The 22,866-nt window shown below is 39.8% G+C and overlaps 1 protein-coding gene across 3 annotated transcripts; it reads left to right on the forward strand.

Moving 5' to 3' along the window:
* Positions 1-6: 6 nt before the first annotated feature.
* Positions 7-19,041, forward strand: CPSF2 (cleavage and polyadenylation specific factor 2). Of its 3 annotated transcripts, none has more exons than XM_083613336.1 (15): positions 7-221; positions 2,181-2,335; positions 3,588-3,747; positions 3,869-3,974; positions 4,488-4,617; positions 7,307-7,422; positions 8,190-8,377; positions 9,153-9,443; positions 10,091-10,191; positions 10,799-10,999; positions 12,520-12,672; positions 13,131-13,356; positions 14,360-14,662; positions 18,060-18,194; positions 18,334-19,041. In XM_083613336.1, the coding sequence occupies exons 2-15, from the start codon at positions 2,187-2,189 to the stop codon at positions 18,424-18,426; spliced, it is 2,352 nt and encodes a 783-aa protein (XP_083469462.1). In that variant the 5' UTR covers positions 7-221; positions 2,181-2,186; the 3' UTR covers positions 18,427-19,041. The 3 variants fall into 3 exon arrangements, with proteins under 3 accessions (XP_083469462.1, XP_083469463.1, XP_083469464.1); XM_083613337.1 differs by having other exon boundaries at positions 51-226; XM_083613338.1 differs by lacking the exon at positions 7-221 and adding an exon at positions 452-541.
* The last annotated feature ends 3,825 nt before the right edge of the window (positions 19,042-22,866 follow it).

The raw sequence follows: 22,866 nt of genomic DNA on the forward strand, positions 1-22,866 counted from the left end.
TAGTACAGCCCGCTCCTTGGTTCGCTTTCAGAAGCGGCGGAAGCGGCTCCTCCGCCTCTTTCGGCGCGCTCGCCGGTTGTTTCCTCTCGGGCCAAAATGGCGGCGGCCGCTGAAGGGACTGAGTGTGGCTGAGTAAAGAGTCCCTCGCTTTTCCCCCTTCCTCCTCCAGGCTTCCATTAGGTTTTAGGGGGGCCGGGAGTTAACAAGGGGCCCCCGTGCAGGTAAGGTTGCGATGAGTCTGGGGAAGGGAGCAAAGAGGCTTCCCTCCGCTTCCCCCAAAGGTGGCTTCGCATACACTCTTAGGATGAAACATGCACGATCAGTTCCCAAGCCGTCTCCTGGTGGAGGATTTGAAAGGGCTACCCCTGCAGGGCAGGTGGTGGGATGAAGGTCTCGCTTCTGTGCAGTTTGGGAGGTGATTCCTACGTTACCTTTCTCCTTTCGCATCCAGACCCTTTGCTGGGTGTCTGAGCCAAGTCTCTGAGAGACACGATCTTGCTATACACACATATATGAAGGTTCAGAATGCATAAGTGACTTGGTATGTAAAAACAAAATAATTATCAAAAGGTGGCATCACCATATCAGTTAAAAATCCCTTGGCTGGGGTATTTCCTTAACTGATTACATATAGCATATTGTATTCTTCCTTCCAAAGGAGCCCAGGGCAGAGAAGGGAATAAGCTCCATCTAACCTTGTATTTGCCAGGAAAACTATTGGGAGAGTCGCCTTATTTTCATGACAAGGGTTGGAGAGCAGTTTAACTGGTAGCATTCACAGTAAAAGACAGAATTGTACGTCAAGTGGGACTGATGGGAGTTGTAATCAGTTTTTTGTTAGTTGATTGTATTTATAAATCACCTTATGCAGTATAACCAAAAGGAGCCTCAAAGCAATTAGAAGTCCAAAACACCTGGAGAGCACCAGGTTGGGGAAGGCTGACTGAACTAGATGGTTCCTTTGTATTGCCTGTCTTCTCAGCTTAGCTTTTGTAGAACTTCAGCATCTGTTTGACTTCTTTGAATTCTTATAACTTAAGACATATTTGATTTTTATTGGATTAGAGGTAACTAACAAATTCTAATAATAATAATAATAATAATAATAATAATAATAATAATAATAAATGATAATAGGGCAAGTGAAGTGTGCATGGAGGGAGGACTTGTATATTGCAGTTCCCCTTCTGCATTCATTTTCAGTTAGTTGCAGCTTATCATTACTTCTGAATCCAAAACTGATAAATCTGAATTATGGTTTTGCAAAACATGCCAATGTCATAAACTACAGTTTGAAGATGGCATGTTTCTCTAAACAGGGTGTGGAACCTGTAGCTCTCCATTTGTTGTTGCACTACAACTTCCATCCTTTTCCACTGGCCATAATAATTTGGGATCTTCAGTTCTACATTTCTAATCTTTCCTATTTGTAGGACTTGATACAGCTAAGAACTCTATGGCCATGTTCACATGTAAGGAAAAACCAGACTTTCTTACTTAATGTGAACGTACTGCGAATAAGTAACATGCTTCTTCACACTACCTGATCATTGATTCTTCACACCTCCCCTGGTGTAAGCAATATAAACAGACCAGGAAGCCTTGATTTGCCATAACACCCAAGCCAGGGAGTGTGATTTGTCCCCTAATCTACAATTATTATAAGAAGAGCAATGCTGGATCAGACCAGAGGCCTATCTAGTAGTCTCGTCTCACAGCCACAAGCAAGACCTGAACACAGCAGAATTCTCCCCACTTGCACTCCACAGCAGCTGGTATTTGGAGACTTACTGCCTCTGACACTGGAGACATAACATGGTCATCATGACTAGTAGACATTGATTGTCTTGTCCTCCATGAATTTGTCTAATCCTCTTTTAAAGCTGGTCAAGTTAATCACCAAGCCAATAACAAACCATGGCTTAAGCTGGGCTTGAGATCATGGCTTGTTGGAGAGAAGCCACAACCCCTGATCTGGGCTTAATGGGAACCAATATCAGGTTTGTTTATCTTGTTTGTGCCATGAAAGGAATGAAACAGGAGTAATCGGGCAGCATGCAACTGGTGTGCTGTTTATTCACAGTAAACCAGTTATAAAGTTCGAATTATCATTACGTGTGAATGTAGGCAATGGCAAAGTCTTTTCAGCTTTATAACACATTTTATTCTCTTTTGGGAAGGAAAAAATGACTTCAATTATCAAGCTAACCACCCTTTCAGGGGTGCAGGAAGAATCTGCTCTGTGTTATTTACTTCAAGTAGATGAATTTCGCTTTCTGTTGGATTGTGGCTGGGATGAGAATTTTTCTATGGACATCATTGACTCCCTACGGAAGTAAGCTAGAACCTGACTTTAATTAAACTGTTATTCCTTTGCATGTAAGCTAAAAACCAGATGTAATTATTGCATGCTTTATATCCTTATATAAGGAGATATAAGTAGTTAACATGTTTAGAGGCATAGAGCCCAGTAACAAGAAGAAGATAAGAGAGAGAGAGAAGAATTCTCCACCAACTAATCTGTGGGCATGGAACAACTATTCAGTGCTTGTGACCTACTATGGCGCGTCGGCAACGTGCGGCCCATAGGCCGGATCCGGCCCACAAAGACAGTTTTACTGGCCCATGAGCCGCCCCCAAAGTGAGCTGCCCACTTGGTGAGTCCTCCGTGCACTGCGTTAACCTGGCACAGCACAGGGACTCGCCGAGTGGCGCAAGAAATTGCGTCTACGCACACGCAGATACCAGAAATTGCTTCTGCGCATGCCTAGACGCCAAAAATTGCTTCTGTGCAGGCACAATTTTGGGTGTCTGGGCAAGCGCAGAAGCTATTTCCAGTGCTGCAGACATGGCCAGACGTGATTTCCAGCATTGCACTGCGCCGGTCCAGCCCACAGATGATCTTTGCGGGAGTGATCCAGCCCATGGCTGATAAGCCTTGCCGACCCCTGTACTGTGGGGTCCCATGCATGTGAAAGCAAAAGCAGATCCTCTGCTCTCAGTTCTGCATGTGAAAAGTCTCCATGCAGAGCTCTACTCATTGGATTGGGGCACATGTGCAGTACTTCAATGCACAAATAATCCTGTGTGGATCAGTATGTTTATGTTTGCATTATCATTGCTCTGCATTAACAGCAACTGCATGCCAGATTGTAGGACCTTTGTTTGTCTGGTCAAAGAAGGTGCTTTTTGTCTCTGTTAACTTGCCCATTTGTACAGATTTGGTTCCAAGGCCTTATCTTAATTTTTGCCACACAGCTTTTTAAAAATGAAATATTCTAACGTATGAAAACAATGGCGTGGGAGGCTTTTGATCCAGTGGAGAATCATAGTGGCAGAAAGGGGAAGGTCATTTTTTGCTGATTTCAATACCCTTTCCCGCTTTTCAGAAGATCCCCCAATTCTGCAGTAAAGATTTTCAGGGGGCAAAGGGAGAAATTGGCAAAACATTGTTCACAGGGTGCTCCTGCCCGCTGTTTGGATTAAGACTATGGCAGGTGCAATATTTCATTGATGTCACTAAAACTGCAATTTCTCAAATGATGGAATGGCATGCGATTTTCTCCCTTATTGTTTTTCTTTTATAGACATGTTCACCAGGTTGATGCAGTACTTCTTTCACATCCTGATCCTTTACACTTGGGCGCACTCCCATATGCAGTCGGAAAGATGGGGTTGAATTGTGCTATTTATGCAACTATTCCTGTCTACAAAATGGGCCAAATGTTCATGTACGATCTCTACCAGGTATAGTTCCTTTGAAACTTATTTTCCCTTCCTTTTTTATATTTTTACAAACATAACTGAAACTCTCACTGAATACGATTGTTATATCTTAAGAATAATTTCATGTTCTTTTGTTTGGTAGTCACGTCACAATACAGAGGACTTCACTTTGTTTACCTTGGATGATGTGGACGCAGCTTTTGATAAAATACAGCAACTAAAATTTTCTCAGATTGTCAATTTGAAAGGTGAAGAAATAAAATTTTAAAGTAATGATCATTGTACTGTCTGTAATTTGCTGTTCATTTTGCTCAAACCCAGATGTTTCTGTCTTTAGAAAAATAAACCTTGAAAATGGTTGTACGGAAATCAAATGAAGAACTTTAGTAAAAATGAATACTCTGTTTTAGCAGATTTAACGTTCTGCTTGCATACTTCTTTTTTAAAAATCTTTGTACACTTCTCCAAGGTTAGGAAGTCTAGAACATTTCATGGGCTTAGTTGCCATAAAAGTATAGTTCACAAATCATTTTCTTTGTCATAGATGTAGGACAGCTTTGTAAAGTTCATTAGGGCCTTGGGAAATACTGCAGAGTAAAGTTGCTTGTGAAATGCCATTTTAATATGACTAACCTGACAATAATGTGACTATAATTTGACTATAACTGAAATATTAATGCCATACTTTTCACCTGAGATTACGATGTTCTACAACAAACCTTATTCGTCTGTGTCTGCTATGCTGCCCTTTATTCTCTTAGGGAAAGGTCATGGCTTGTCCATCACACCATTACCAGCAGGCCACATGATAGGAGGAACAATTTGGAAGATAGTTAAAGACGGGGAGGAAGAAATTGTTTATGCAGTTGACTTCAACCACAAGAGGGAGATGTATGTACACAATATTGATATTGCCTGCTGCTGGTTAATTTTGTTGCTTGAATGGTTCTGATTTTTAAAGACGAGAGAGATCCAGTGCAGTGTGAGTGAGCATCCACTTTTGCAACAGGGCTTCTTGTTTTCCCTCTTGAACCCCCCCACTCCCAAAATATTGAGGGACTTTATGGAGCTGATTTTGGGGGTGATGGGCTGCCAGGGTGAGAAAATAAATGGGCAGTTCTGATGCACAAGTGGATGAACATTATATAATTTTGCCGATACAGCCTTCTTTTTAATGGAGCATTGCAAACAAGGCTACAGAAATTAATAGCCTGTAAACACATTATTCCCGGGTTCATTATATGTGGAATATCGGTTACCTGAAAGAAGAACCAGCTCATCTTTATTTTGCGAAACATTTCTGTCCCTGTAGATAAGTGATTATTTACAGGTCTGAATCAATAACAAGAATTTTTAGTGTCTCCAAGTATGTGGCAAGGATTGCACGGACTTGGGTTATAATCTAAGATCAAGGTTCACTGGAGAAGTAAACGACCCCCTTTGAATTACAAGACTCAAAGCTTTAAAAATATTTTGAAATGTAACATGGGTGGGAAAAGCTTGAAGATTCTCCAGATGCCATTTTTAGCTATCTGTTTTAAGAAAAATCCTAAACAATCAAAACCACTTTCATTAAATCCCATTTAAAAATAAACTGCCCTACTGCATGAGAGAGGAGCAGTCTCTTGTATTGAATTTCTTGAAATAAGTTGGTACATCTATCAATAGTAGTGTTATAGTGTTACCCATGTTCTAAGTACAGATGTAAATCCCAAAATTTGCGTATGCAAGTTTGTATGATTCACATGGAGAGTCGTAGATTGGGTTTTATTTATAGGAAGCTGCTATGTTCTAAATTCTCTTTGCGGGTTTTATTACAATGCTATTTTTATACTTAGGAATGTTCACAACTGATTTTTAAAAAAGAAACTAAGAATAAGACATATGGAACAGAGTTATTTTTTTCTGAGTGAAAATGAGGAAATGGGTAAATTTCTGGGCAACTAGTAAATTGTAAAATTATAACTTAAGAAGTACAGTGGTACCTTGGGTTACAGATGCTTCAGGTTACAGATGCTTCAGGTTACAGACTCCGCTAACCTAGAAATAGTACCTCAGGTTAAGAACTTTGATTCAGGATGAGAACAGAAATTGTGCGGCGGCAGCAGGACGCCCCATTAGCTAAAGTGGTACCTCAGATTAAGAACAGTTTCAGGTTAAGAACAGACCTCCAGAACAAAGTAAGTTCTTAACCCGAGGTACCACTGTACATTCATAAGTGTTGAGATCCTTAAATGAGAATGAGTGCAAATCCCTCAATATATAGTCTTACTTTAAAAAATTATGGAATATAGACTATTACTCAGTTCAAATTGTCATCTTGCTTGTTGTCACTGCAGGCTGACAAGAAGCAGGAAGAAGTACAGAGAGGAGAGGTCCTTCCAATTCTACAGTTATATGATTCCATTATTTGCAGTCGGATTATAGTAGTTTTGTTCATTTTTAAGGACAGTACTCAGTTAACCCATCCTGTTAGCACAATGATTTCTGCTTGCACAACAGGACAGCCCGCCTCACCCTGCTCCCTGCCTCTGTGCATGTGCTCTCAAATCTATTCCAGAGGCAGAATGTTAATTTAGCATTTCCTTGGATTCTACCCTAAGCAAATAGATTAAAACACTTTGGTATGTCAATTACATCGATCCTTCCTTATCCTGTTCTCTGCTTGGCTTTTCTGCCCATATTTTCATTAGGTGTCATCCAGTGGTGTCTGTCCGCTAGCGCAATAGACTTCGATTTGTGCAACAGGACATGTGCATCCTTGAAATTTTCTCCAGTGTTGGGGGACCCTCCAGAGCAGATTGATGCAGGGGTGGGAGGGGCTGCAGAAGGAAGGAGAAGTCCCATTGCACAAGTAGAAAATTACTTGTGTAAAGTTGGATATCACCAAAAGTCTGTTTTAGATTCCTTGCGGTAATAATTGACTGATTCTGCCTGTAAAACTAGGTTTTAATGTACAGTGGTACCTCGGGTTACATACGCTTCAGGTTACAGACTGCGCTAACTCAGAAATAGTGCTTCAGGTTAATAACTTTGCTTCAGGATGAGAACAGAAATCGTGCTCCGGCGGTGTGGCAGCAGCAGGAGGCCCCATTAGCTAAAGTGGTGCTTCAGGTTAAGAACAGTTTCAGGTTAAGTACGGACCTCCGGAACGAATTAAGTACTTAACCCGAAGTACCACTGTACACTGCATAAATCATGCAGTGGGACCTTGGTTGTTGAACCTAATCTGTTCCAGGCATCTTTTCGACTCCTGGAACCGTTCGAAAACCAAGTCACGGCTTCCAGTTGGCTGCAGGAGCTTCCTGCACTCAATTGGAAGCCGTGTTGGATGTTCGGCTTCTGAAAAACGTTTGCAAACCGGAACACTCACTTCCGGGTTTGTGGTGTTCGGGAGTTGATTTGTTTGGGAGCCAAGCCATTCGACAATCAAGGTACCACTGTACTTGTGATTAAAGTGATAGCAAATTTGGTTGTTACGGAAACTAACTTTATAGAAAATTTCTGCTACATATTTAACTTTATCATCACCTTTCTTTAACTAAAGCACTGCAATTGTTTGATGTAACTTCTCTTTTAGCCATTTGAATGGATGTTCCCTGGAAATGCTAAGCAGGCCTTCCTTGCTTATCACTGATTCCTTTAATGCTACTTATGTACAGCCACGACGGAAACAAAGAGATGAACAGCTACTAAGTATGTATTTTTCCATAGCAGCTGGGAAAATTCAGTTTCTGGTAGAATTTTAAAACCTAGCTTCCATGTGGTGCTCATAAGTATTATAAGAAAAAGGAGAAAAAATAGTCTTGTTCTCTGAATAAGATTGTGAGTTTCAGACACACACATTCACATACCCCAGTTGAATAGACTTCTAGAAAATTAACAGCTTAAGATGATTATAACTTTAATTTGAAATTGCATATTTTGTGTGTGTGTTCAAAGAAAGCCTTTAATGCACTACATTAAAATAAACTGCTTGTAAATTCTTCTTTTTCAGGAATTAAGATTAATCTGGAGACATTCTCTATTGTGGGCCCAGTGCTCTATTTTAAATAAATATATATGTTAAATAAATGCATTCAATAAATAAATCATATGGTGAAACCCAAGACTCCCTACAGAGTTCTAGAAAGTGTGTAAAAACATTTCTTTAAAAAAAAATTCTTGTGGAAAATAATTTAATTTGGAGTATTTAACTATTTTCCTGAATATGGAGTTGTGAATATGATTTTTTAAAAAACTTTATTCAATTTTAATGTAACGTGATGTGAAATTATATTGTTTTTGAGAAAGCAGTTACCATTATTTAATTAGAATCCGATTTGGAAGACACGTGTAGATTAAAATATAACCCTTATGCTAATCGAGTTTTCCTCTGACTATTAAAAGGAAATGATTTATATACATATGAATTAGGATTCAAATGCTGCCACAAAACTAATACATTCTTTTCTTTTCTCCAGCAAATGTCTTGGAAACACTGAGAGGTGATGGAAATGTCCTAATAGCTGTGGACACTGCAGGCAGAGTTTTGGAACTTGCCCAACTGCTTGATCAAATATGGAGGACAAAAGATGCCGGTTTAGGAGTCTACTCTTTAGCACTTTTAAATAATGTCAGCTACAATGTTGTAGAATTCTCAAAATCTCAGGTTGGTTTTGATAGCAGATTATTAGACTGACTTCTTTAATTATATCAAGCCTTTGCCAGTGTCCATAATATTTTACAGCAACACTGTGTTGCTAACCACCTGAATTGCGCTAATACAGAACAGGCATTTATATTATCCCACATTGGATAACTTAAGATCAAGGAGAAAAACGGGTAGTATAAGTGGAAAGTCCTTCTTACACTATGACTTGGGGTAGCCAGTTGGAGTAGAAAGTGCTTAAGGCATGTAGACCAGTACAGTCGTATGCTGGATGGGGCAGATGACAGCACAACATCTGAAAAGCACTGTGTAGGTAATCCCTGCTGTGGTGAAATACATTTAAGAACCAAATATATTTCATTAAGGCTGCCTGCTACTAAAATAACATTGTTACTGGAAAGGATTAATGTGTGACACTACAGTCACACCTTGGAAGTCAAACAGAATCTGTTCCAGAAGTCTGTTTGACTTCCAAAATGTTCAGAAACCAAAGTGTGGCTTCTGATTGGCTGCAGGAAACTGCAGAAGCCCCATTGGACGTTTGGCTTCCAAAAATAATTCGCAAACCGAAACAATCACTTCTGGGTTTGCGGCGTTCGGGAGGCAAAACGTTTGAGAACTAAGCTGTTCGAAAACCAAGGTACAACTGTAGTCTGATGCCATATTAGGTAGTTTCATATGTTTGCAAGTACTGTTTAAGCACCATTTAAGCACACTTTGCTACATAGGTGTTGCAACTCAGTACAACTTGCTTTCCCCCCCTTCCTACCTGCAGGTTGAATGGATGAGCGACAAACTGATGAGATGCTTTGAAGATAAGAGGAACAATCCTTTTCAGTTTCGTCATCTCTCTCTCTGTCACGGGCTTGCAGATTTGGCGCGGGTTCCTAGTCCCAAAGTTGTCCTTGCCAGCCAACCAGATCTGGAATGTGGGTTTTCAAGAGATCTCTTTATACAATGGTGCCAGGACCCTAAAAACTCTATAATTTTAACATATAGAACTACTCCTGGCACACTAGCACGTTTCCTAATAGACCATCCCTCTGAAAAAGTTACAGATATAGAGGTAAGAAAATTTGTTCCAGGAGACTGCAGTCATACTGACTGTCTCGGGAATTTTGCTTGCTTATGTTGACCAACTTATGTTCCCTTGCTTATATTACCAAGGGAAAATACTGATGAAAAGAATACCCATCTTTATTCATTTGATGAGAAGGAAATACTCTTTCCCCCTTACTTCATTAAAGAAAACGAGTAAAATCATGTATGGTAAAATAGTGTTTTAGTAAGATTATAAAAATATGTGACAACACTTGGGAACTTTTAGGCCTGTTTCGAACATTATTTTTTTCAATGTGGATACTTAAGACAGTAATGTTTGCATGCACCAGACATATGTTTGGAAATGTGCATGATTTTCCATTAATTGTTCAGCTATTTTTTTATTACAAAGAAGGCACACTTTTTCATTGTCTCCCAAGACAGATGAATGCCAGTGGATGTGAAACATTAATCTTGAAGACCAACTGTTAGATTAAACTTTGCGTTTTTCAAATATGTGACATTGCAAATATGATGCCTTCTGGTGTTCTGATGTTTCTACTCGAATCTATAATGTTTATCACTCTTTGGAAATGTGTTGAGAACTCCTGATAAAAGGTTGCCACTTATGTCAGCAAACATACCCATTATTTGCACATGCTTTTCTTTTAGCTGAGGAAAAGAGTGAAACTGGAAGGGAAGGAACTTGAGGAATACCTGGAGAAAGAAAAACTGAAGAAAGAGGCGGCCAAAAAGTTAGAACAGTCCAAAGAGTGAGTACCTGTGGTGGTTGCAAATGGCCTTTTGAGCAAATACTCAAATACTGCTACTTTGCCATTTCTACAGCACCAAGGAAAAAACACTTTAAACAATTCTAAGCTTGTGTTGATAAGAAATTAAGTATGGATGATTATCAGAGGAGTTGAGGGAGGTCGAATAAGTCAAAATAAGTGATGCTTAAAATTGTATGATTGGAGAAATTATGAAAAAACTCAATAAATATTATTTAAAAAAAAAAATAAACAATTCTAAGCTTATTTGATGTAACCTCAGTGAAACTTACAGTCATAAATGCCTTCCGGCAGTATCATAAGTCGTCTTGAAACTGACGCTTCCCAAGTAAAGTAGCAACTCCTCGTAACAGTTAACTTCAACCATTATGTTCCACAATACTCTTCTTTTAATGGTATAGATCTATATGGGCCTATGAACACCCAGTACTGTAGTGTTGTTAGAACTAAGTGGTTGTCAAGCTGGTGTCTTCAGATGACAAGAGTCCTGGAACCACTCCAAACTTTGTAAGATTGGAATAGAAGTATAATATTTTGGTGTTGTTTGCCTTGTGTTTATATGAAACTCTATTTTCGGCTCACATTCTAGAGCAGATATTGATTCCAGCGATGACAGTGATGCTGAAGAGGACGTTGATCAACCATCTGTTCATAAAACTAAGCATGACCTTATGATGAAAGGTGAAGGCAACCGCAAAGGAAGCTTCTTCAAACAGGCCAAAAAGTCCTACCCTATGTTTCCAGCTCCAGAAGAGAGAATTAAATGGGATGAATATGGAGAGATTATCAAGTATGTGGGAGAGAAGAGATAATATTATAATAAGTGTTAATAATAATTAGTGTTTAAAATTAAATGTGCGCCAAGGTAATAGGTGCCCATTTTAAATTTAGGGGAGCCTTTCAGGTGGGAGCCTCACTGAGGCATACCAAGAGGAAAAACAAAGATTATGTGCAGAGTTGAAATTCCAGATATCCCTGACTAGATTCACGACATCGATAATTGTCTGGATTATTCCAGTTTTTCTGTTTAGGTTGCAATTATCTGTGTGTATACACACACACACACACACACACACACTGGTTTGAGGGGCATCTAATAGTATTTAAGAATGTACAACACTGAATTATGGTCATTAAGTTGAGAGGTTAGATATTTAATGTTTGTTATATCTAAAGAGAGTATATTAAGCTGTGTACTGCTTTGCTTTACTCTAATTGATCTTTTATTGTCTGGGTTCTTTAAGTTCTTTATTATTTCCTTGTGCTAAAAGTAAGAGAATTGAACGTTTGCCTGGTTCACACTTAACATTAAACCAGGGATGGCAAACCATAGTTAATATGGTTTAATCCAGGGATGCCATGCCTGTGGTTCTCCAGATGTTGCTGAACTATTAACTCCCATCATCCCTGGCTGTTGGCTATTCTGGCTGGGGCTGATGGAAGTTGGAGTCTTAACAACATCTGAAGGTCCATAGGTTCCACATTACTGTCTACTCTAGTCAAAATTCACCACTCCTGACTTGCCGGGCTGGGGGCGGGGGGGAGCAAATCAGAGGCTGGCTTAATGTTATGTCCAAACCAGCACTTGTGGTTTGCTTCCCCCAAACAGAGGGCCATAGCTCATTGGCAGAGCATCTGCCTTGCAATCAGGTTCATTCCCCAGTATTTCTAGGTAGGGTGTTGAGCTTTTTTAAGGATTGATTGAAGAGTTGTTGAGGTTTTCTTAGGATTTTACCCCAGGCACCGGATGTGCCAGTGCCAGTGCTCTGACCTGGTATACACCAGTTGCCTTTATTCCCAAGTGCTAGTACTATAATCACACAAAAACTACACCGAAGCAGTAAGCCAAGAACAAACCACCCTAGCTTCCGTTCATAGCTTGTTTGGAGAGAAACAAACAATGAGTGCTGGTTTGTGTATAAAGCTAACTTACCTGATTTGTTTCCTCCCTGGCATGGCTAAGTCAGGACTTTGGAGCAGCAGGCGCTAGCACATTGCTCATTCGCATTCAACCAGGGTTGTGAAACCCACGAACCTCCAGATGTCTTATCTTCCTTTTAAACTATGCCGCAAAGAATGCATATTTTTCAATATAATTCCAAAATCGGCAAAACCTTCTTTAAAAGGACATTTGTTGAGCCTCTTCCTTAGATTTCTGGATGCGTATCAGTGGTCCTTTCTTGAGCTTTGATGTTGTTAAATCTGTTTCTCTTCATTTAGAGAATAGCTATTACGTATATTGTCTTCCTTCACCATAGATGTTTCCTTAGCATTCCCCTAATTAAGAATTGACAACAATCCTTTGTTTAGACCAGAGGATTTCCTCGTTCCAGAACTTCAGGCAACAGAAGAAGAAAAGAACAAATTAGAATCTGGACTTACAAATGGAGAGGAACCTATGGACCAGGATTTATCAGATGTTCCGACCAAATGCATTTCAGCAACAGAATCAATGGAAATAAAGTGAGTGTCTTATTGTTAGTTGCAGCTGGAGGGCACTATTGACAGATGAGTAGTGATGGTTAGTTCATTGCAATCTGTCACCTTTTACCAACTGAGACTGCCTGGTAACTTGGGCTGGAAAAAATTCCCCATTCCTAATCTTATCAGATCACACCATCTAGATTTTCACGCTCAAAGATATATGAAAGAAATTGTGTTGATGGCTTATTCTATATGTTTAACAACATAATGTACATATTAAGAAAATGAAGCCCCCTTTGAAGTGAAATGTTGAATCATTCTGTTAAAGTTCAGTAATGGTGCCAACCTAACCCTGTTTAGCAGAATGAATTGTGAACATTTCCAAACTTTTTCTCAAGGGAATGCTTTGCTTGCATATTATTTGCATTATTTGCTTGCATATTATTTTGCAGCTACAAAAAACAACAACTTGTTTTTCTCCTTACGTTGCATTTTAGAGCTCGTGTTACATACATAGACTATGAAGGGCGCTCAGATGGGGACTCCATTAAGAAAATAATTAATCAGATGAAGCCGCGGCAATTGATCATTGTCCATGGGCCCCCTGAGGCCAGCCAAGATCTTGCAGAATCCTGTAGAGCTTTTGGTGGAAAGGACATTAAAGTATACATGCCTAAATTGCATGAAACCATAGATGCAACCAGTGAGACTCACATATACCAGGTAAGATTGTAGAATTGGATAAAAAAAATAATAATTGGCAACTATCCTCATAAAAACTTGTATTTATTGTTGTATTCCTAGCTTGTATTTAATTTAATCTTATGAACTTCCCTGAGATCTTTTGAGGAAGGGCGGTATATAAATCAAATAAATAAAAATAAGAATAACAACTAGCAGTGGAAGTACTAATTCCTTCTAATCAAGTACCTAATCAGAAATACTGTTTATGCTTGCCTGTGACATGCTGGTTTATTGAGAGAAGATAGTTAACACTTCGTGGGCTAGAAAAGGGTTTTGCATAAACCTGCAAGGCTGCTGTATTCTATTCAAGAATAAGGAAGTGTGTGTGTCTGTGTGTGTGTGTGTGTGTGTGTCTGTGTCTGTGTCTGTGTGTCTGTGTAGCTACATTTCCTTTGGTGAGAACAAAGCTAACACAAGCTTTTCACCTCAAGCCGTTTTCCCCCTTCTCGAAGTCCCCTATATGGTATTTTCTTTGGGAGCCTCTAAGTAGCTGGTTGCTGTTGGTACACAGCTGTCTACCTGACTCCATTATACAGAAGAAAAGGAGTTGCAAAGACTGGGGAAAAATCTTGCCTATATGCAACAAGAAACACAACTTGTAAATCATCAAGATAACTTGGTGGTGGAAATGATGATAAAGTATACATGCCTAAATTGCATAAAAGTCTTATGCCCATGACACTAGGAACAAAAACTTTTGGTTATGTTATGTGATTTACTGATAGTCTACTTGTCCAATTTTCACCATTCATTTCCACGTTCTTGGAAAGTCTTACTTATTTCCTCCATGAGCTGTTTTGTCCCCCCACACCAGTACCATGATTATAAAAGTGCTATGATACATCGTCCATAAAGTTCTCTTCTTAACAGCGTGACTTCCTGTTGACTCCAAGCATGTATAGATACTGAATGTAATGTATATAAAACAGACTCTGTGGTTCATCTGTTTCAGTATTTATTTTATATATTTATTTGTGATTAGGTCAGGTTAAAGGACTCGCTGGTCAGTTCCCTTCAGTTTTGTAAAGCCAAAGACGCTGAACTGGCATGGGTAGATGGAGTCCTGGACATGCGGGTATCAAAAGTGGACACGGGGGTGATTTTGGAAGAAGGGGAACTGAGAGATGATGGAGAAGATTCAGAGATGCAAGTGGACGCACCCTCGTCGGATTCTAGTGCTGTTGCACAGCAGAAGGCCATCAAGAGTCTTTTCGGAGATGATGACAAAGAAATATGCGAGGAAAGTGAGATCATTCCTACTTTGGAACCCCTGCCACCGAATGAGGTAGAAAAACTAGTTCCTCAGCTAAGCTTTTTTTTTTTTTAATGCTTTTTATTACTTTTCTTTCTTGATAAACACATACAATAAAGTGTACCAAAGTGTCTGCAGCAAGAGGGTGGTCCAAGGTACCAGGAAATGATCTTCTGTGGGTATGAGCCTACGACAAAGGGATGGAGATTTGCATACCCAGAAGGTGATCAGACCAAGCTTCTGATCAGTAAACATGCTGAGTTCTATGAGCAGCAGGAAAGTAGGGCAAGGCGCAAAGCCTGTGTCCCTCTGAGAGGACTTGTGAACACACACATAAAGTAACCAAAATAATAAAATGACAAAAAACAACAACAAGAAACATACATACAACCATAAATCCATAAGTTCTTACACATGGACTTATGTCACCGTATTCTTTATTCCCAATTCCTTTTCTTCTCTGACAGACTTCCGTCTTCCTCAAAGCAGGTCCGTTTTGTCTGTTTGTTAAACTGCTTCTTTTAACATTTCTACTGTTTTTAACATACTATACTTATAATCCATATTATGGTTTGGGAAAATTAAAGCAAATCCAGGTTTTGACTTGGGGGGCGCTGTTTTTTTAAGTAATCTCTATACATTTCCCATTCCTTTTGGAACTTTTGGTTAGACTGTCTCCTAATTTTCTCTGTCATTTTTGCCAATTCGAGATATTCAAATAATTTATCCTGCCATTCCATTTTTGTTGGTACTAACTCACTTTTCCAATTTCTAGCTATTAATATTCTTGCTGCAGTTGTAGCATATAAGAATATTTATAAGAATATTTCATTTGGGATATCTGAATCTAAAATACCCAAAAGGAAAGCTTCTGGTTTCTTTACGAAGGTTTGCTTAAACATTTTTTTCAACTCCTCATATATAATATCCCAAAAGGTCTTAATTTCTTTTGCAACCCCACCACATGTGGAAGTGTCCCTTCTGCCTGTTTATACCTCCAGCCAGTATTAGATCTCGTTTTGTACATTTTGGATAGTTTGCTGGGAGTTATATACCACCTGTAGAATGTCTTCAAAAGATTTTCCTTTAATGTATAACAGGCCATAAATTTCCATTCCTTATTCCATAATCTTTCCCATGCTAATAATTGGATATTTTTACCCAGATATTTTGCCCACTTAATCATTACTTCTTTCACCTCCTCATCTTTCACCTCCCATTCTAAAAGCAAAGCTTTTATTTACTTCTCTGCAAGTTGGGTGGGATATAAACAGCCCACATAAATATTGCTTTGCATTGTTACCTTGTATGCAGAGGAGATTCTTGATATCCAAATAAGGTACACTTAAGAGTTGACCCACTGAGATATATCAATTTCAGTGGGACTACCAAGTATGGTTAAGGGACGTGGGTGGCGCTGTGGGTTAAACCACTGAGCCTAGGACTTGCCGATCAGAAGGTCGGCGGTTCGAATCCCTGCGTTGGGGTGAGCTCCCATCGCTCTGTCCCAGCTCCTGCCAACCTAGCAGTTTGAAAGCACGCAGTGCAAGTAAATAAATAGGTACCGCTCTGGCAGCAAGGTAAACGGTGTTTTTGTGCGCTTCTCTGGTTTCGCCAGAAGCGGCTTAGTCATGCTGGCCACATGACCCGGAAAAACTGTCTGCGGAAGCGGACAAACGCCGGCTCCTTCGGCCTGTAAAGCAGGATGAGCACTGCAACCCCAGAGTCGTTCGCAACTGGACTTAATTGTCAGGGGTCCCTTTACCTTTCCCAAGTATGGTTAACTTTGGATATGACTCATGTTCTTCAGTGTTAGAATTCAGGGATTTATTTATTTATTGAGCTCATATATATGCAGCCTGGGTACTTGATAAATGGCCTTGCCAATCACTGCAGTAATTGGGAGAGGCACTTGGATTCTTTTTTATTATTATTTTTATTATAATTTTTTATTAAGTTTTTTTAACATATCATTTTCAACAGTAATTAAACATACTTTTACATCTTATTCAAATTTTGACTTCCATCAATCCTGTCTGAAAATTTTCCAATCTAATCTCTCAGTATGCATTTCTTATCTTCCCTATTACATTTCAAACTAATAACCAATATCTCTTATCTTTTTCTACTTTGTAACACTTCGTATATTTCTCCTTACAAAACTTCTTGTAGTCCTACTAGCGTAATTTGTTGATTACAGTTGCTCTTCAAATAATTCATATACTTCTTCCAGTCTTCTGTAAATCTCTGGTTCCGCAGGTTTCGAATCCTTCCTGTCATTTTGTCCAATTCTGCATAGTCCATTAATTTTGTCTGCCATTCTTCTTTCGTCGGAATTTCTTCTTGTTTCCATTTCTGGGCTAACAACACTCTTGCCGCAGGCACTTGTATTCTTATATAGCCGAGTTCTGCTCTGGCGACATGGAGCAGCAGGACTTTTAGCATAGCAGCCCCAGCGTTGTGAAACACACTTCTGTTTGACATCAGACAGAAGCTGACACTTTTGGGATTTCAGCAGCTTTTCAATAATTTTTTATTCCGCCAGGGCTCCCAGAAGGATAATCTTGGTCTGGTTACTGTTGATTTTGGAACACAATAATGTTCTTGTTTTTAATTTAATTTAATAGGCTTTTATTTGCTTATTAATACATTGTCTTATATATTGATTTCTGTTGTGCACTCAGCTTTGATTCTTTTGTGACTATGAAGTGACGTTAAAAAAAATCTCATATTGCAAAGTCAAATAAATTACACAAAACAGTACAGAATCAGTTTACTTCATGAACATATGATAAACAGCATGGTTGTGTATAAGCTACCTTGCTATTTATCAAAACCAGGAAGGGCCAGCTGGTTCTGTCTAGTTTTAAGTGCATTTGCTGTTTTTGTTTTTTTAACTGTTTTTAATTATATTATGTGTAAATCACACAGTTTTTAAGAAGGCGATTAGTAAACTGATGAAGAGAATAATAATGATCATCTTCTCCATGCACACAGTTGCAAGTCTGAAAGCAGAACTTTAGTCTTCTAATTGTGCCATGAAAGGACTGTTGCATAGCTGTCAACTTTTCCCTTTTTTAAAGGGAAATTCCCTTATTCTGAATAGGATTCCTCGCAAGAAAAGGGAAAAGTTGACAGCTATGCTGTTGATACAAAGCACTGGGCACTTCTGTGGTGCTTATGGTCCTATGGGAGTTCCATGCATTGCACTGAGGTCTTTGGGGGGGGACAGATTCCTAGTGGGTTTTGTCCTGTGAATCCAACACAGGACATAATTGTTAAATGGGTAGGTTGCACATGATCTCATTTACTTGCGGTTGAATCTTACCACTTATAATATGAAATTATTTTGATGCTTGTATTTTCATCTTTCACTCTTTCCCCCCTTCTAAATCTGTTAATTAACTTCTGTTTTGCACCTTCACAAAAGGTTCTTGGACATCAGTCTGTCTTCATGAATGAGCCAAGACTTTCTGATTTTAAGCAAGTTCTCTTGCGAGAAGGAATTCAAGCTGAGTTTGTAGGAGGGGTTCTCGTATGTAACAACTTGGTGGCTGTTCGCAGGGTAAGCTCTCTCTCTCTCTCTCTCTCTGTGTGTGTGTGTGTGTGTGTGTGTGCATGTGTGTTTGCTTGCTTTTATGTGCCAATCATAGCAAATCTCTGTACAGTCTCTAAGTAATTGGATGTAACATGTTTTCTTGCAGACTGAAACTGGACGCATTGGATTGGAGGGCTGTCTCTGTGAAGATTTCTATAAAATTAGAGGCCTTTTATATGAACAATATGCCATTGTTTAAAGGAGGACTGTAAATATAATAGATATGGACATTTTATTTTTATGGAATCCTTTTGTGGCACACGTTTATAAGGGCAATTTACCAGCCATTACCAAAGGTTTCCAGCAGAGGAACCCAGCACTGGAACAATATTGGATATATTAAAGATAGGGTAGCTGTATAGGTCTCCTGTACATTTTGCCAGTTTTATTTTTCAGATTTTTGTTAGAAAATACCTGTTAGATTGTTTCACAATATTTCATTTGCAGATATTCTTATGAGAACTGTATAAAAAATGAGTTTTATCCAGATTAAGTTAGTTGCACTTAGGTTAAGACATTATCTTAACTCCATTGATTTCAATGGGAGCTAGGTATAACTAACTTTTCCTTAATGGGCTGGATCCAGACTATTTAAGAATGTAAAACATTAAAAGTTAATGTTAGATATCAGTTTTCCTATTTTGCAATTAAAATATTTCCTCCCTTGATTTTTTTTTGTGAGAGAATTGTACATTTACTGTTTTGGTAAAACCAAATACGATAGACCATTGACAGTTAGTCTGTTTCTTGTTAATAGTTTCCTCCCCAGGATATGAGAAATCACCAAGAAATTAAAAGTATTTCTTGGTAATGCTTTCAGTGTATCTTTCTTCAGTGTTTGGTTAATCAATTCAGCCATTATTATTACTAACCAACTGGACACTTATGAAAAATTATATGTGCAGAAAGAAAATTACAGTGACTTCAAATGACTGCCACCACCGTTTTGAAAATGTATGCTAGCTATATTGGTGTGGGTATATATCTATAAATTTATGCACACGCACACAAATACATAGAGAGAGAGTTGCTTTTCCACTAACAAAAAGCCTGTTCCATTCACAGAATTGAGTGCTACCACTATAATTAGGTAGAGTTAGGCTGCTACTCAGGAGGTGCCATGATCTGTGTGCCAGAGGGCCTGTCCTGCACCCCCTAAGCTAGCCTGCTGCCATCAGGTGCAGTAGAGGTTGCTGCCCTGTTGCCAAGGTTGAAGGAAGTCAAATTGGCTTTTATATGTAGAATGGCTAACAGGAATGTGGGGCTGGGCGCCATCTTGTCTTTCACCACGGGCAGCAAAATATCTTGAGCTGGCCCTGGCCGATTCCAGTGTTGCAAAAGATAAGTAATTCCAAATCCAGAGCAGTTTTTTCCATCTGCACAAGCCTCTGCAGAAACTCTTCTCAATACCTTCTTATGGCCCAACAGAGTTTCTGTGTCATAGCCTAAATTTCATTCACTTCGGATACATTGTGGCACAGTACTTCCACTACTGCTTGGGTGAAAGTTCAAGGATCAGCGCCGATTCATTTTCTGCTTCCACTCATGGTTCTTTGAATCCAAGCCACAGAATTCTACATTTAATTATGTTCCGGGGTGGGGGATAAATATGTTCCTCTCTCTCTATTTTTGTCCTTTTGGATATAGGGTTGCCAGGTTAACATTGGACCGAATGTGTTTTAAAAGATAGATGGGGACATTTTGGCGAGCGAACTTTTTATACCACTGCAGCACTTTAGGCAACATGATAATTGCTGAACTCTTCTCAGTTTAAATAGAAACGTTTTCGTGTTGTGCAAGAACATACTGGTTTCACTACTTCCATTCTAGTACAGTCATACCTTGGTTTTCGAACAGCTTAGTTCTCGAACGTTTTGGCTCCTGAATGCCGCAGACCCAGAAGTGAGTGTGACCCAGAACTATTTTTGGAAGCCGAACGTCTGACTTCCTGCAGCCAATCAGAAGCCATGCTTTGGTTTCTGAACATTTTGGAACGGATTCTGTTCGACTTCCAAGTTGTGACTGTAGTGTCACATATTAATCCTTTCCAGGAACAATGTTATTTTAGTAGCAGGCAGCCTGAATGAAATATATTTGGTTCTTAAATGTATTTCACCATAGCAGGGGTTACCTACACAGTGCTTTTCAGATGTTGTGCTGCCATCTGCCCCATCCAGCATGGCCAGTGATCATGGGGTGTGGGAGGTCGTAATCCAAACATTAGGAGGGAACCACGTTGGCTACCCCTGCAGTGTAGCATTTCCACCCCCCAACATTCAGATCTGTTATGGCATTTTTATCTAATGCTGGCCGAGGGCCTTCACCTCTGTACAGTTGCAATATTAGATCAGTTTTCATCCACTTTCTGAGTGTTATCTCAATGAAAAGTACTTTTAAAAATATGTAACATGTTCTTTAAGTTGGCAACTAAATTATGAATTAAAAGTTACTGGCATTTCTGAAACTTAATTTTATACCTGAGGTGTTTTTTTTTAAAACAGGATACTAAAATCTATTCCAGATGAATAGATGTTGTATATTTCTATCTTAATCCTTAGGTGGAAACATGAGGGGTTTTTTTTAAATATATTGTGCTTTGTTAAATATAAACTCTCCAGTTGTACTTCATTTCTCAAACAAGTCTCCTAATTTAATATGGGCTTTTAATTCATTTGACAGTTTACTTAATGATGCAAGGATTTTCTGACAAATGTTTACTGTTACTGGTGCAGATTTATTACTGGCATCATGTAGTCACTGGTTTCAATTCCATCTTGGTGACGAAGGCAGGAGTGAAAAGCTCTTTGGGAAATACCGTATTTTTCGCCCTATAGGACGCACTTTTTCCCCTCCAAAAATGAAGGGGAAATGTGTGTGCGTCCTATGGGGCGAATGCAGGCTTTCGCTGAAGCCTGGAGAGCGAGAGGGGTCGGTGCGCACCGACCCCTCTCGCTCTCCAGGCTTCAGGAGAGCCCCACCGCCAGCTCCACAAGCTGGGGGACAGCGGGGAGGCGGAACACCACCATCCCGCTGTCCCCCGACCTGGTTTGGAGGCTGGCGGTGGGGAGAAGCGTGCTTCTCCCTGCTGCCAGCCCCGCAAGCTCGGGGGACAGCAGGGAGGTGCAGCGCGCCATCCCGCTGTCTCCCGACGTGGTTTGGAGGCTGGCAGCGGGCTTCCCCCTCCCCCAGCCCCGCAAGCTCCCAGAGCTGCCTGTTCTGGGGGTTTTTCGCTCCTGTTTTTATCACCAGGATTCAGCCATAGTCCAACCCAGTGACCACACGATGCCATCACAAATCTCCTCTTCAGGTATGCACCTATTGTACTTTTTCTGTATACAGCTTTCTATACAGCCAGGACTTAATAATATTGGGTCTAATTAACAAAACAAAGCAAATATGGAAGAACGGTTGAGACACTTAGTGTACTAACTTGTTTTCATCTCTCTGTGTGGGCATAAATCGTACGATCACATCAGTTCGCTGTGCATCGGGTTGCAGGTTTAAATGATCCCGAAACAAAATGTAATATTCAGGAGGAAGCCTCTTGCAAGATTGGTAAAGATGTACCGTAACTGGCCTTCCTTAAAGTTGTCTTTTAAGAGAACGAAAGGCAGAATTATAAGCTCCCATCCAAAGCAAACTCCCTTCCTTTAACCATAGCCAAGGCTAACTCGTTTCTTTTTAACCAGGTTCATGGTCAGGTTAAATAAACTGATTAGCTTCTGCTAAACTGGTGCCAATATATTCCTTAGCTGCAGTTGTGATGAAATGGGAGGAACTCGCTCCTAAAAAGGGAATTGACCATACAGGAGGAGTGTGTGATATTGTGGCCACCTTCCTTAAGAAAATCCTGTCTTCTAGTCTTCGCTTGCATTCAAACTGCATGCGTTCATCAGTATACGCAGATCTCCCTTGTGAATGGATTTAATGGTTGGGGCCAGTTTTGTGCATGTAATGGGCAGGATATGTAAACATGGAGTTTCATGTGCAGCCCTTAGTATAAAAGCTTATATTTAGCTCTTTTGTGAAACGTCACAGCGGTGTATGGGCAGCATAAAAGCATTTTAAAGTAATCTGAAGCAATCTTTAAAATGACTGGTTACTCTTCCCACATTTAGAGTTCATGCACTCCTCAACTCCGTAGGACAATTTATGTATATTGGTACAGAGATGGCACATAAAAGATTAGGCGTTAGCATCCTGCTTGAGACCTGTGGTCCATCTTGTCTGATGTCTCCTGGTGCTGTAGTACAGAACTGAGGTGGGCATATATAGAGAAAGTAGTGGTGCTGTTACCTTGTACCTGTCCCCAAGGCACTGATTTAGACGCTCTACAGCTTGGGGCCAGGGTACTTTAAAGATGAGCTCACTGTGTTCTGCAGGAGAAGACAGCTTGCACCTAACCATCTTATCAGGAGGTCCATTCCACATGATATCCGAATCAGGACTTTATGTAGTGGTACCTACCCTTTGGAACTCCCTCCCAATGCATATCAGACAGCCACCTTCTCTCTTGTCTTTTTGGTACTTGCCAAAGACGTTCCTCTTCAAGTCTTCTAAAACCTTAATCCCAGTTGGTATCTGCCTTGGATTTCAACGGATTTTATGTTGTTTTAAATGGTTTCTCTATTCCTATACA

The sequence above is a fragment of the Podarcis filfolensis genome, assembly GCF_964270895.1.
Source record: "Podarcis filfolensis genome assembly, chromosome: 1".
NCBI lineage: Eukaryota > Metazoa > Chordata > Lepidosauria > Squamata > Lacertidae > Podarcis > Podarcis filfolensis.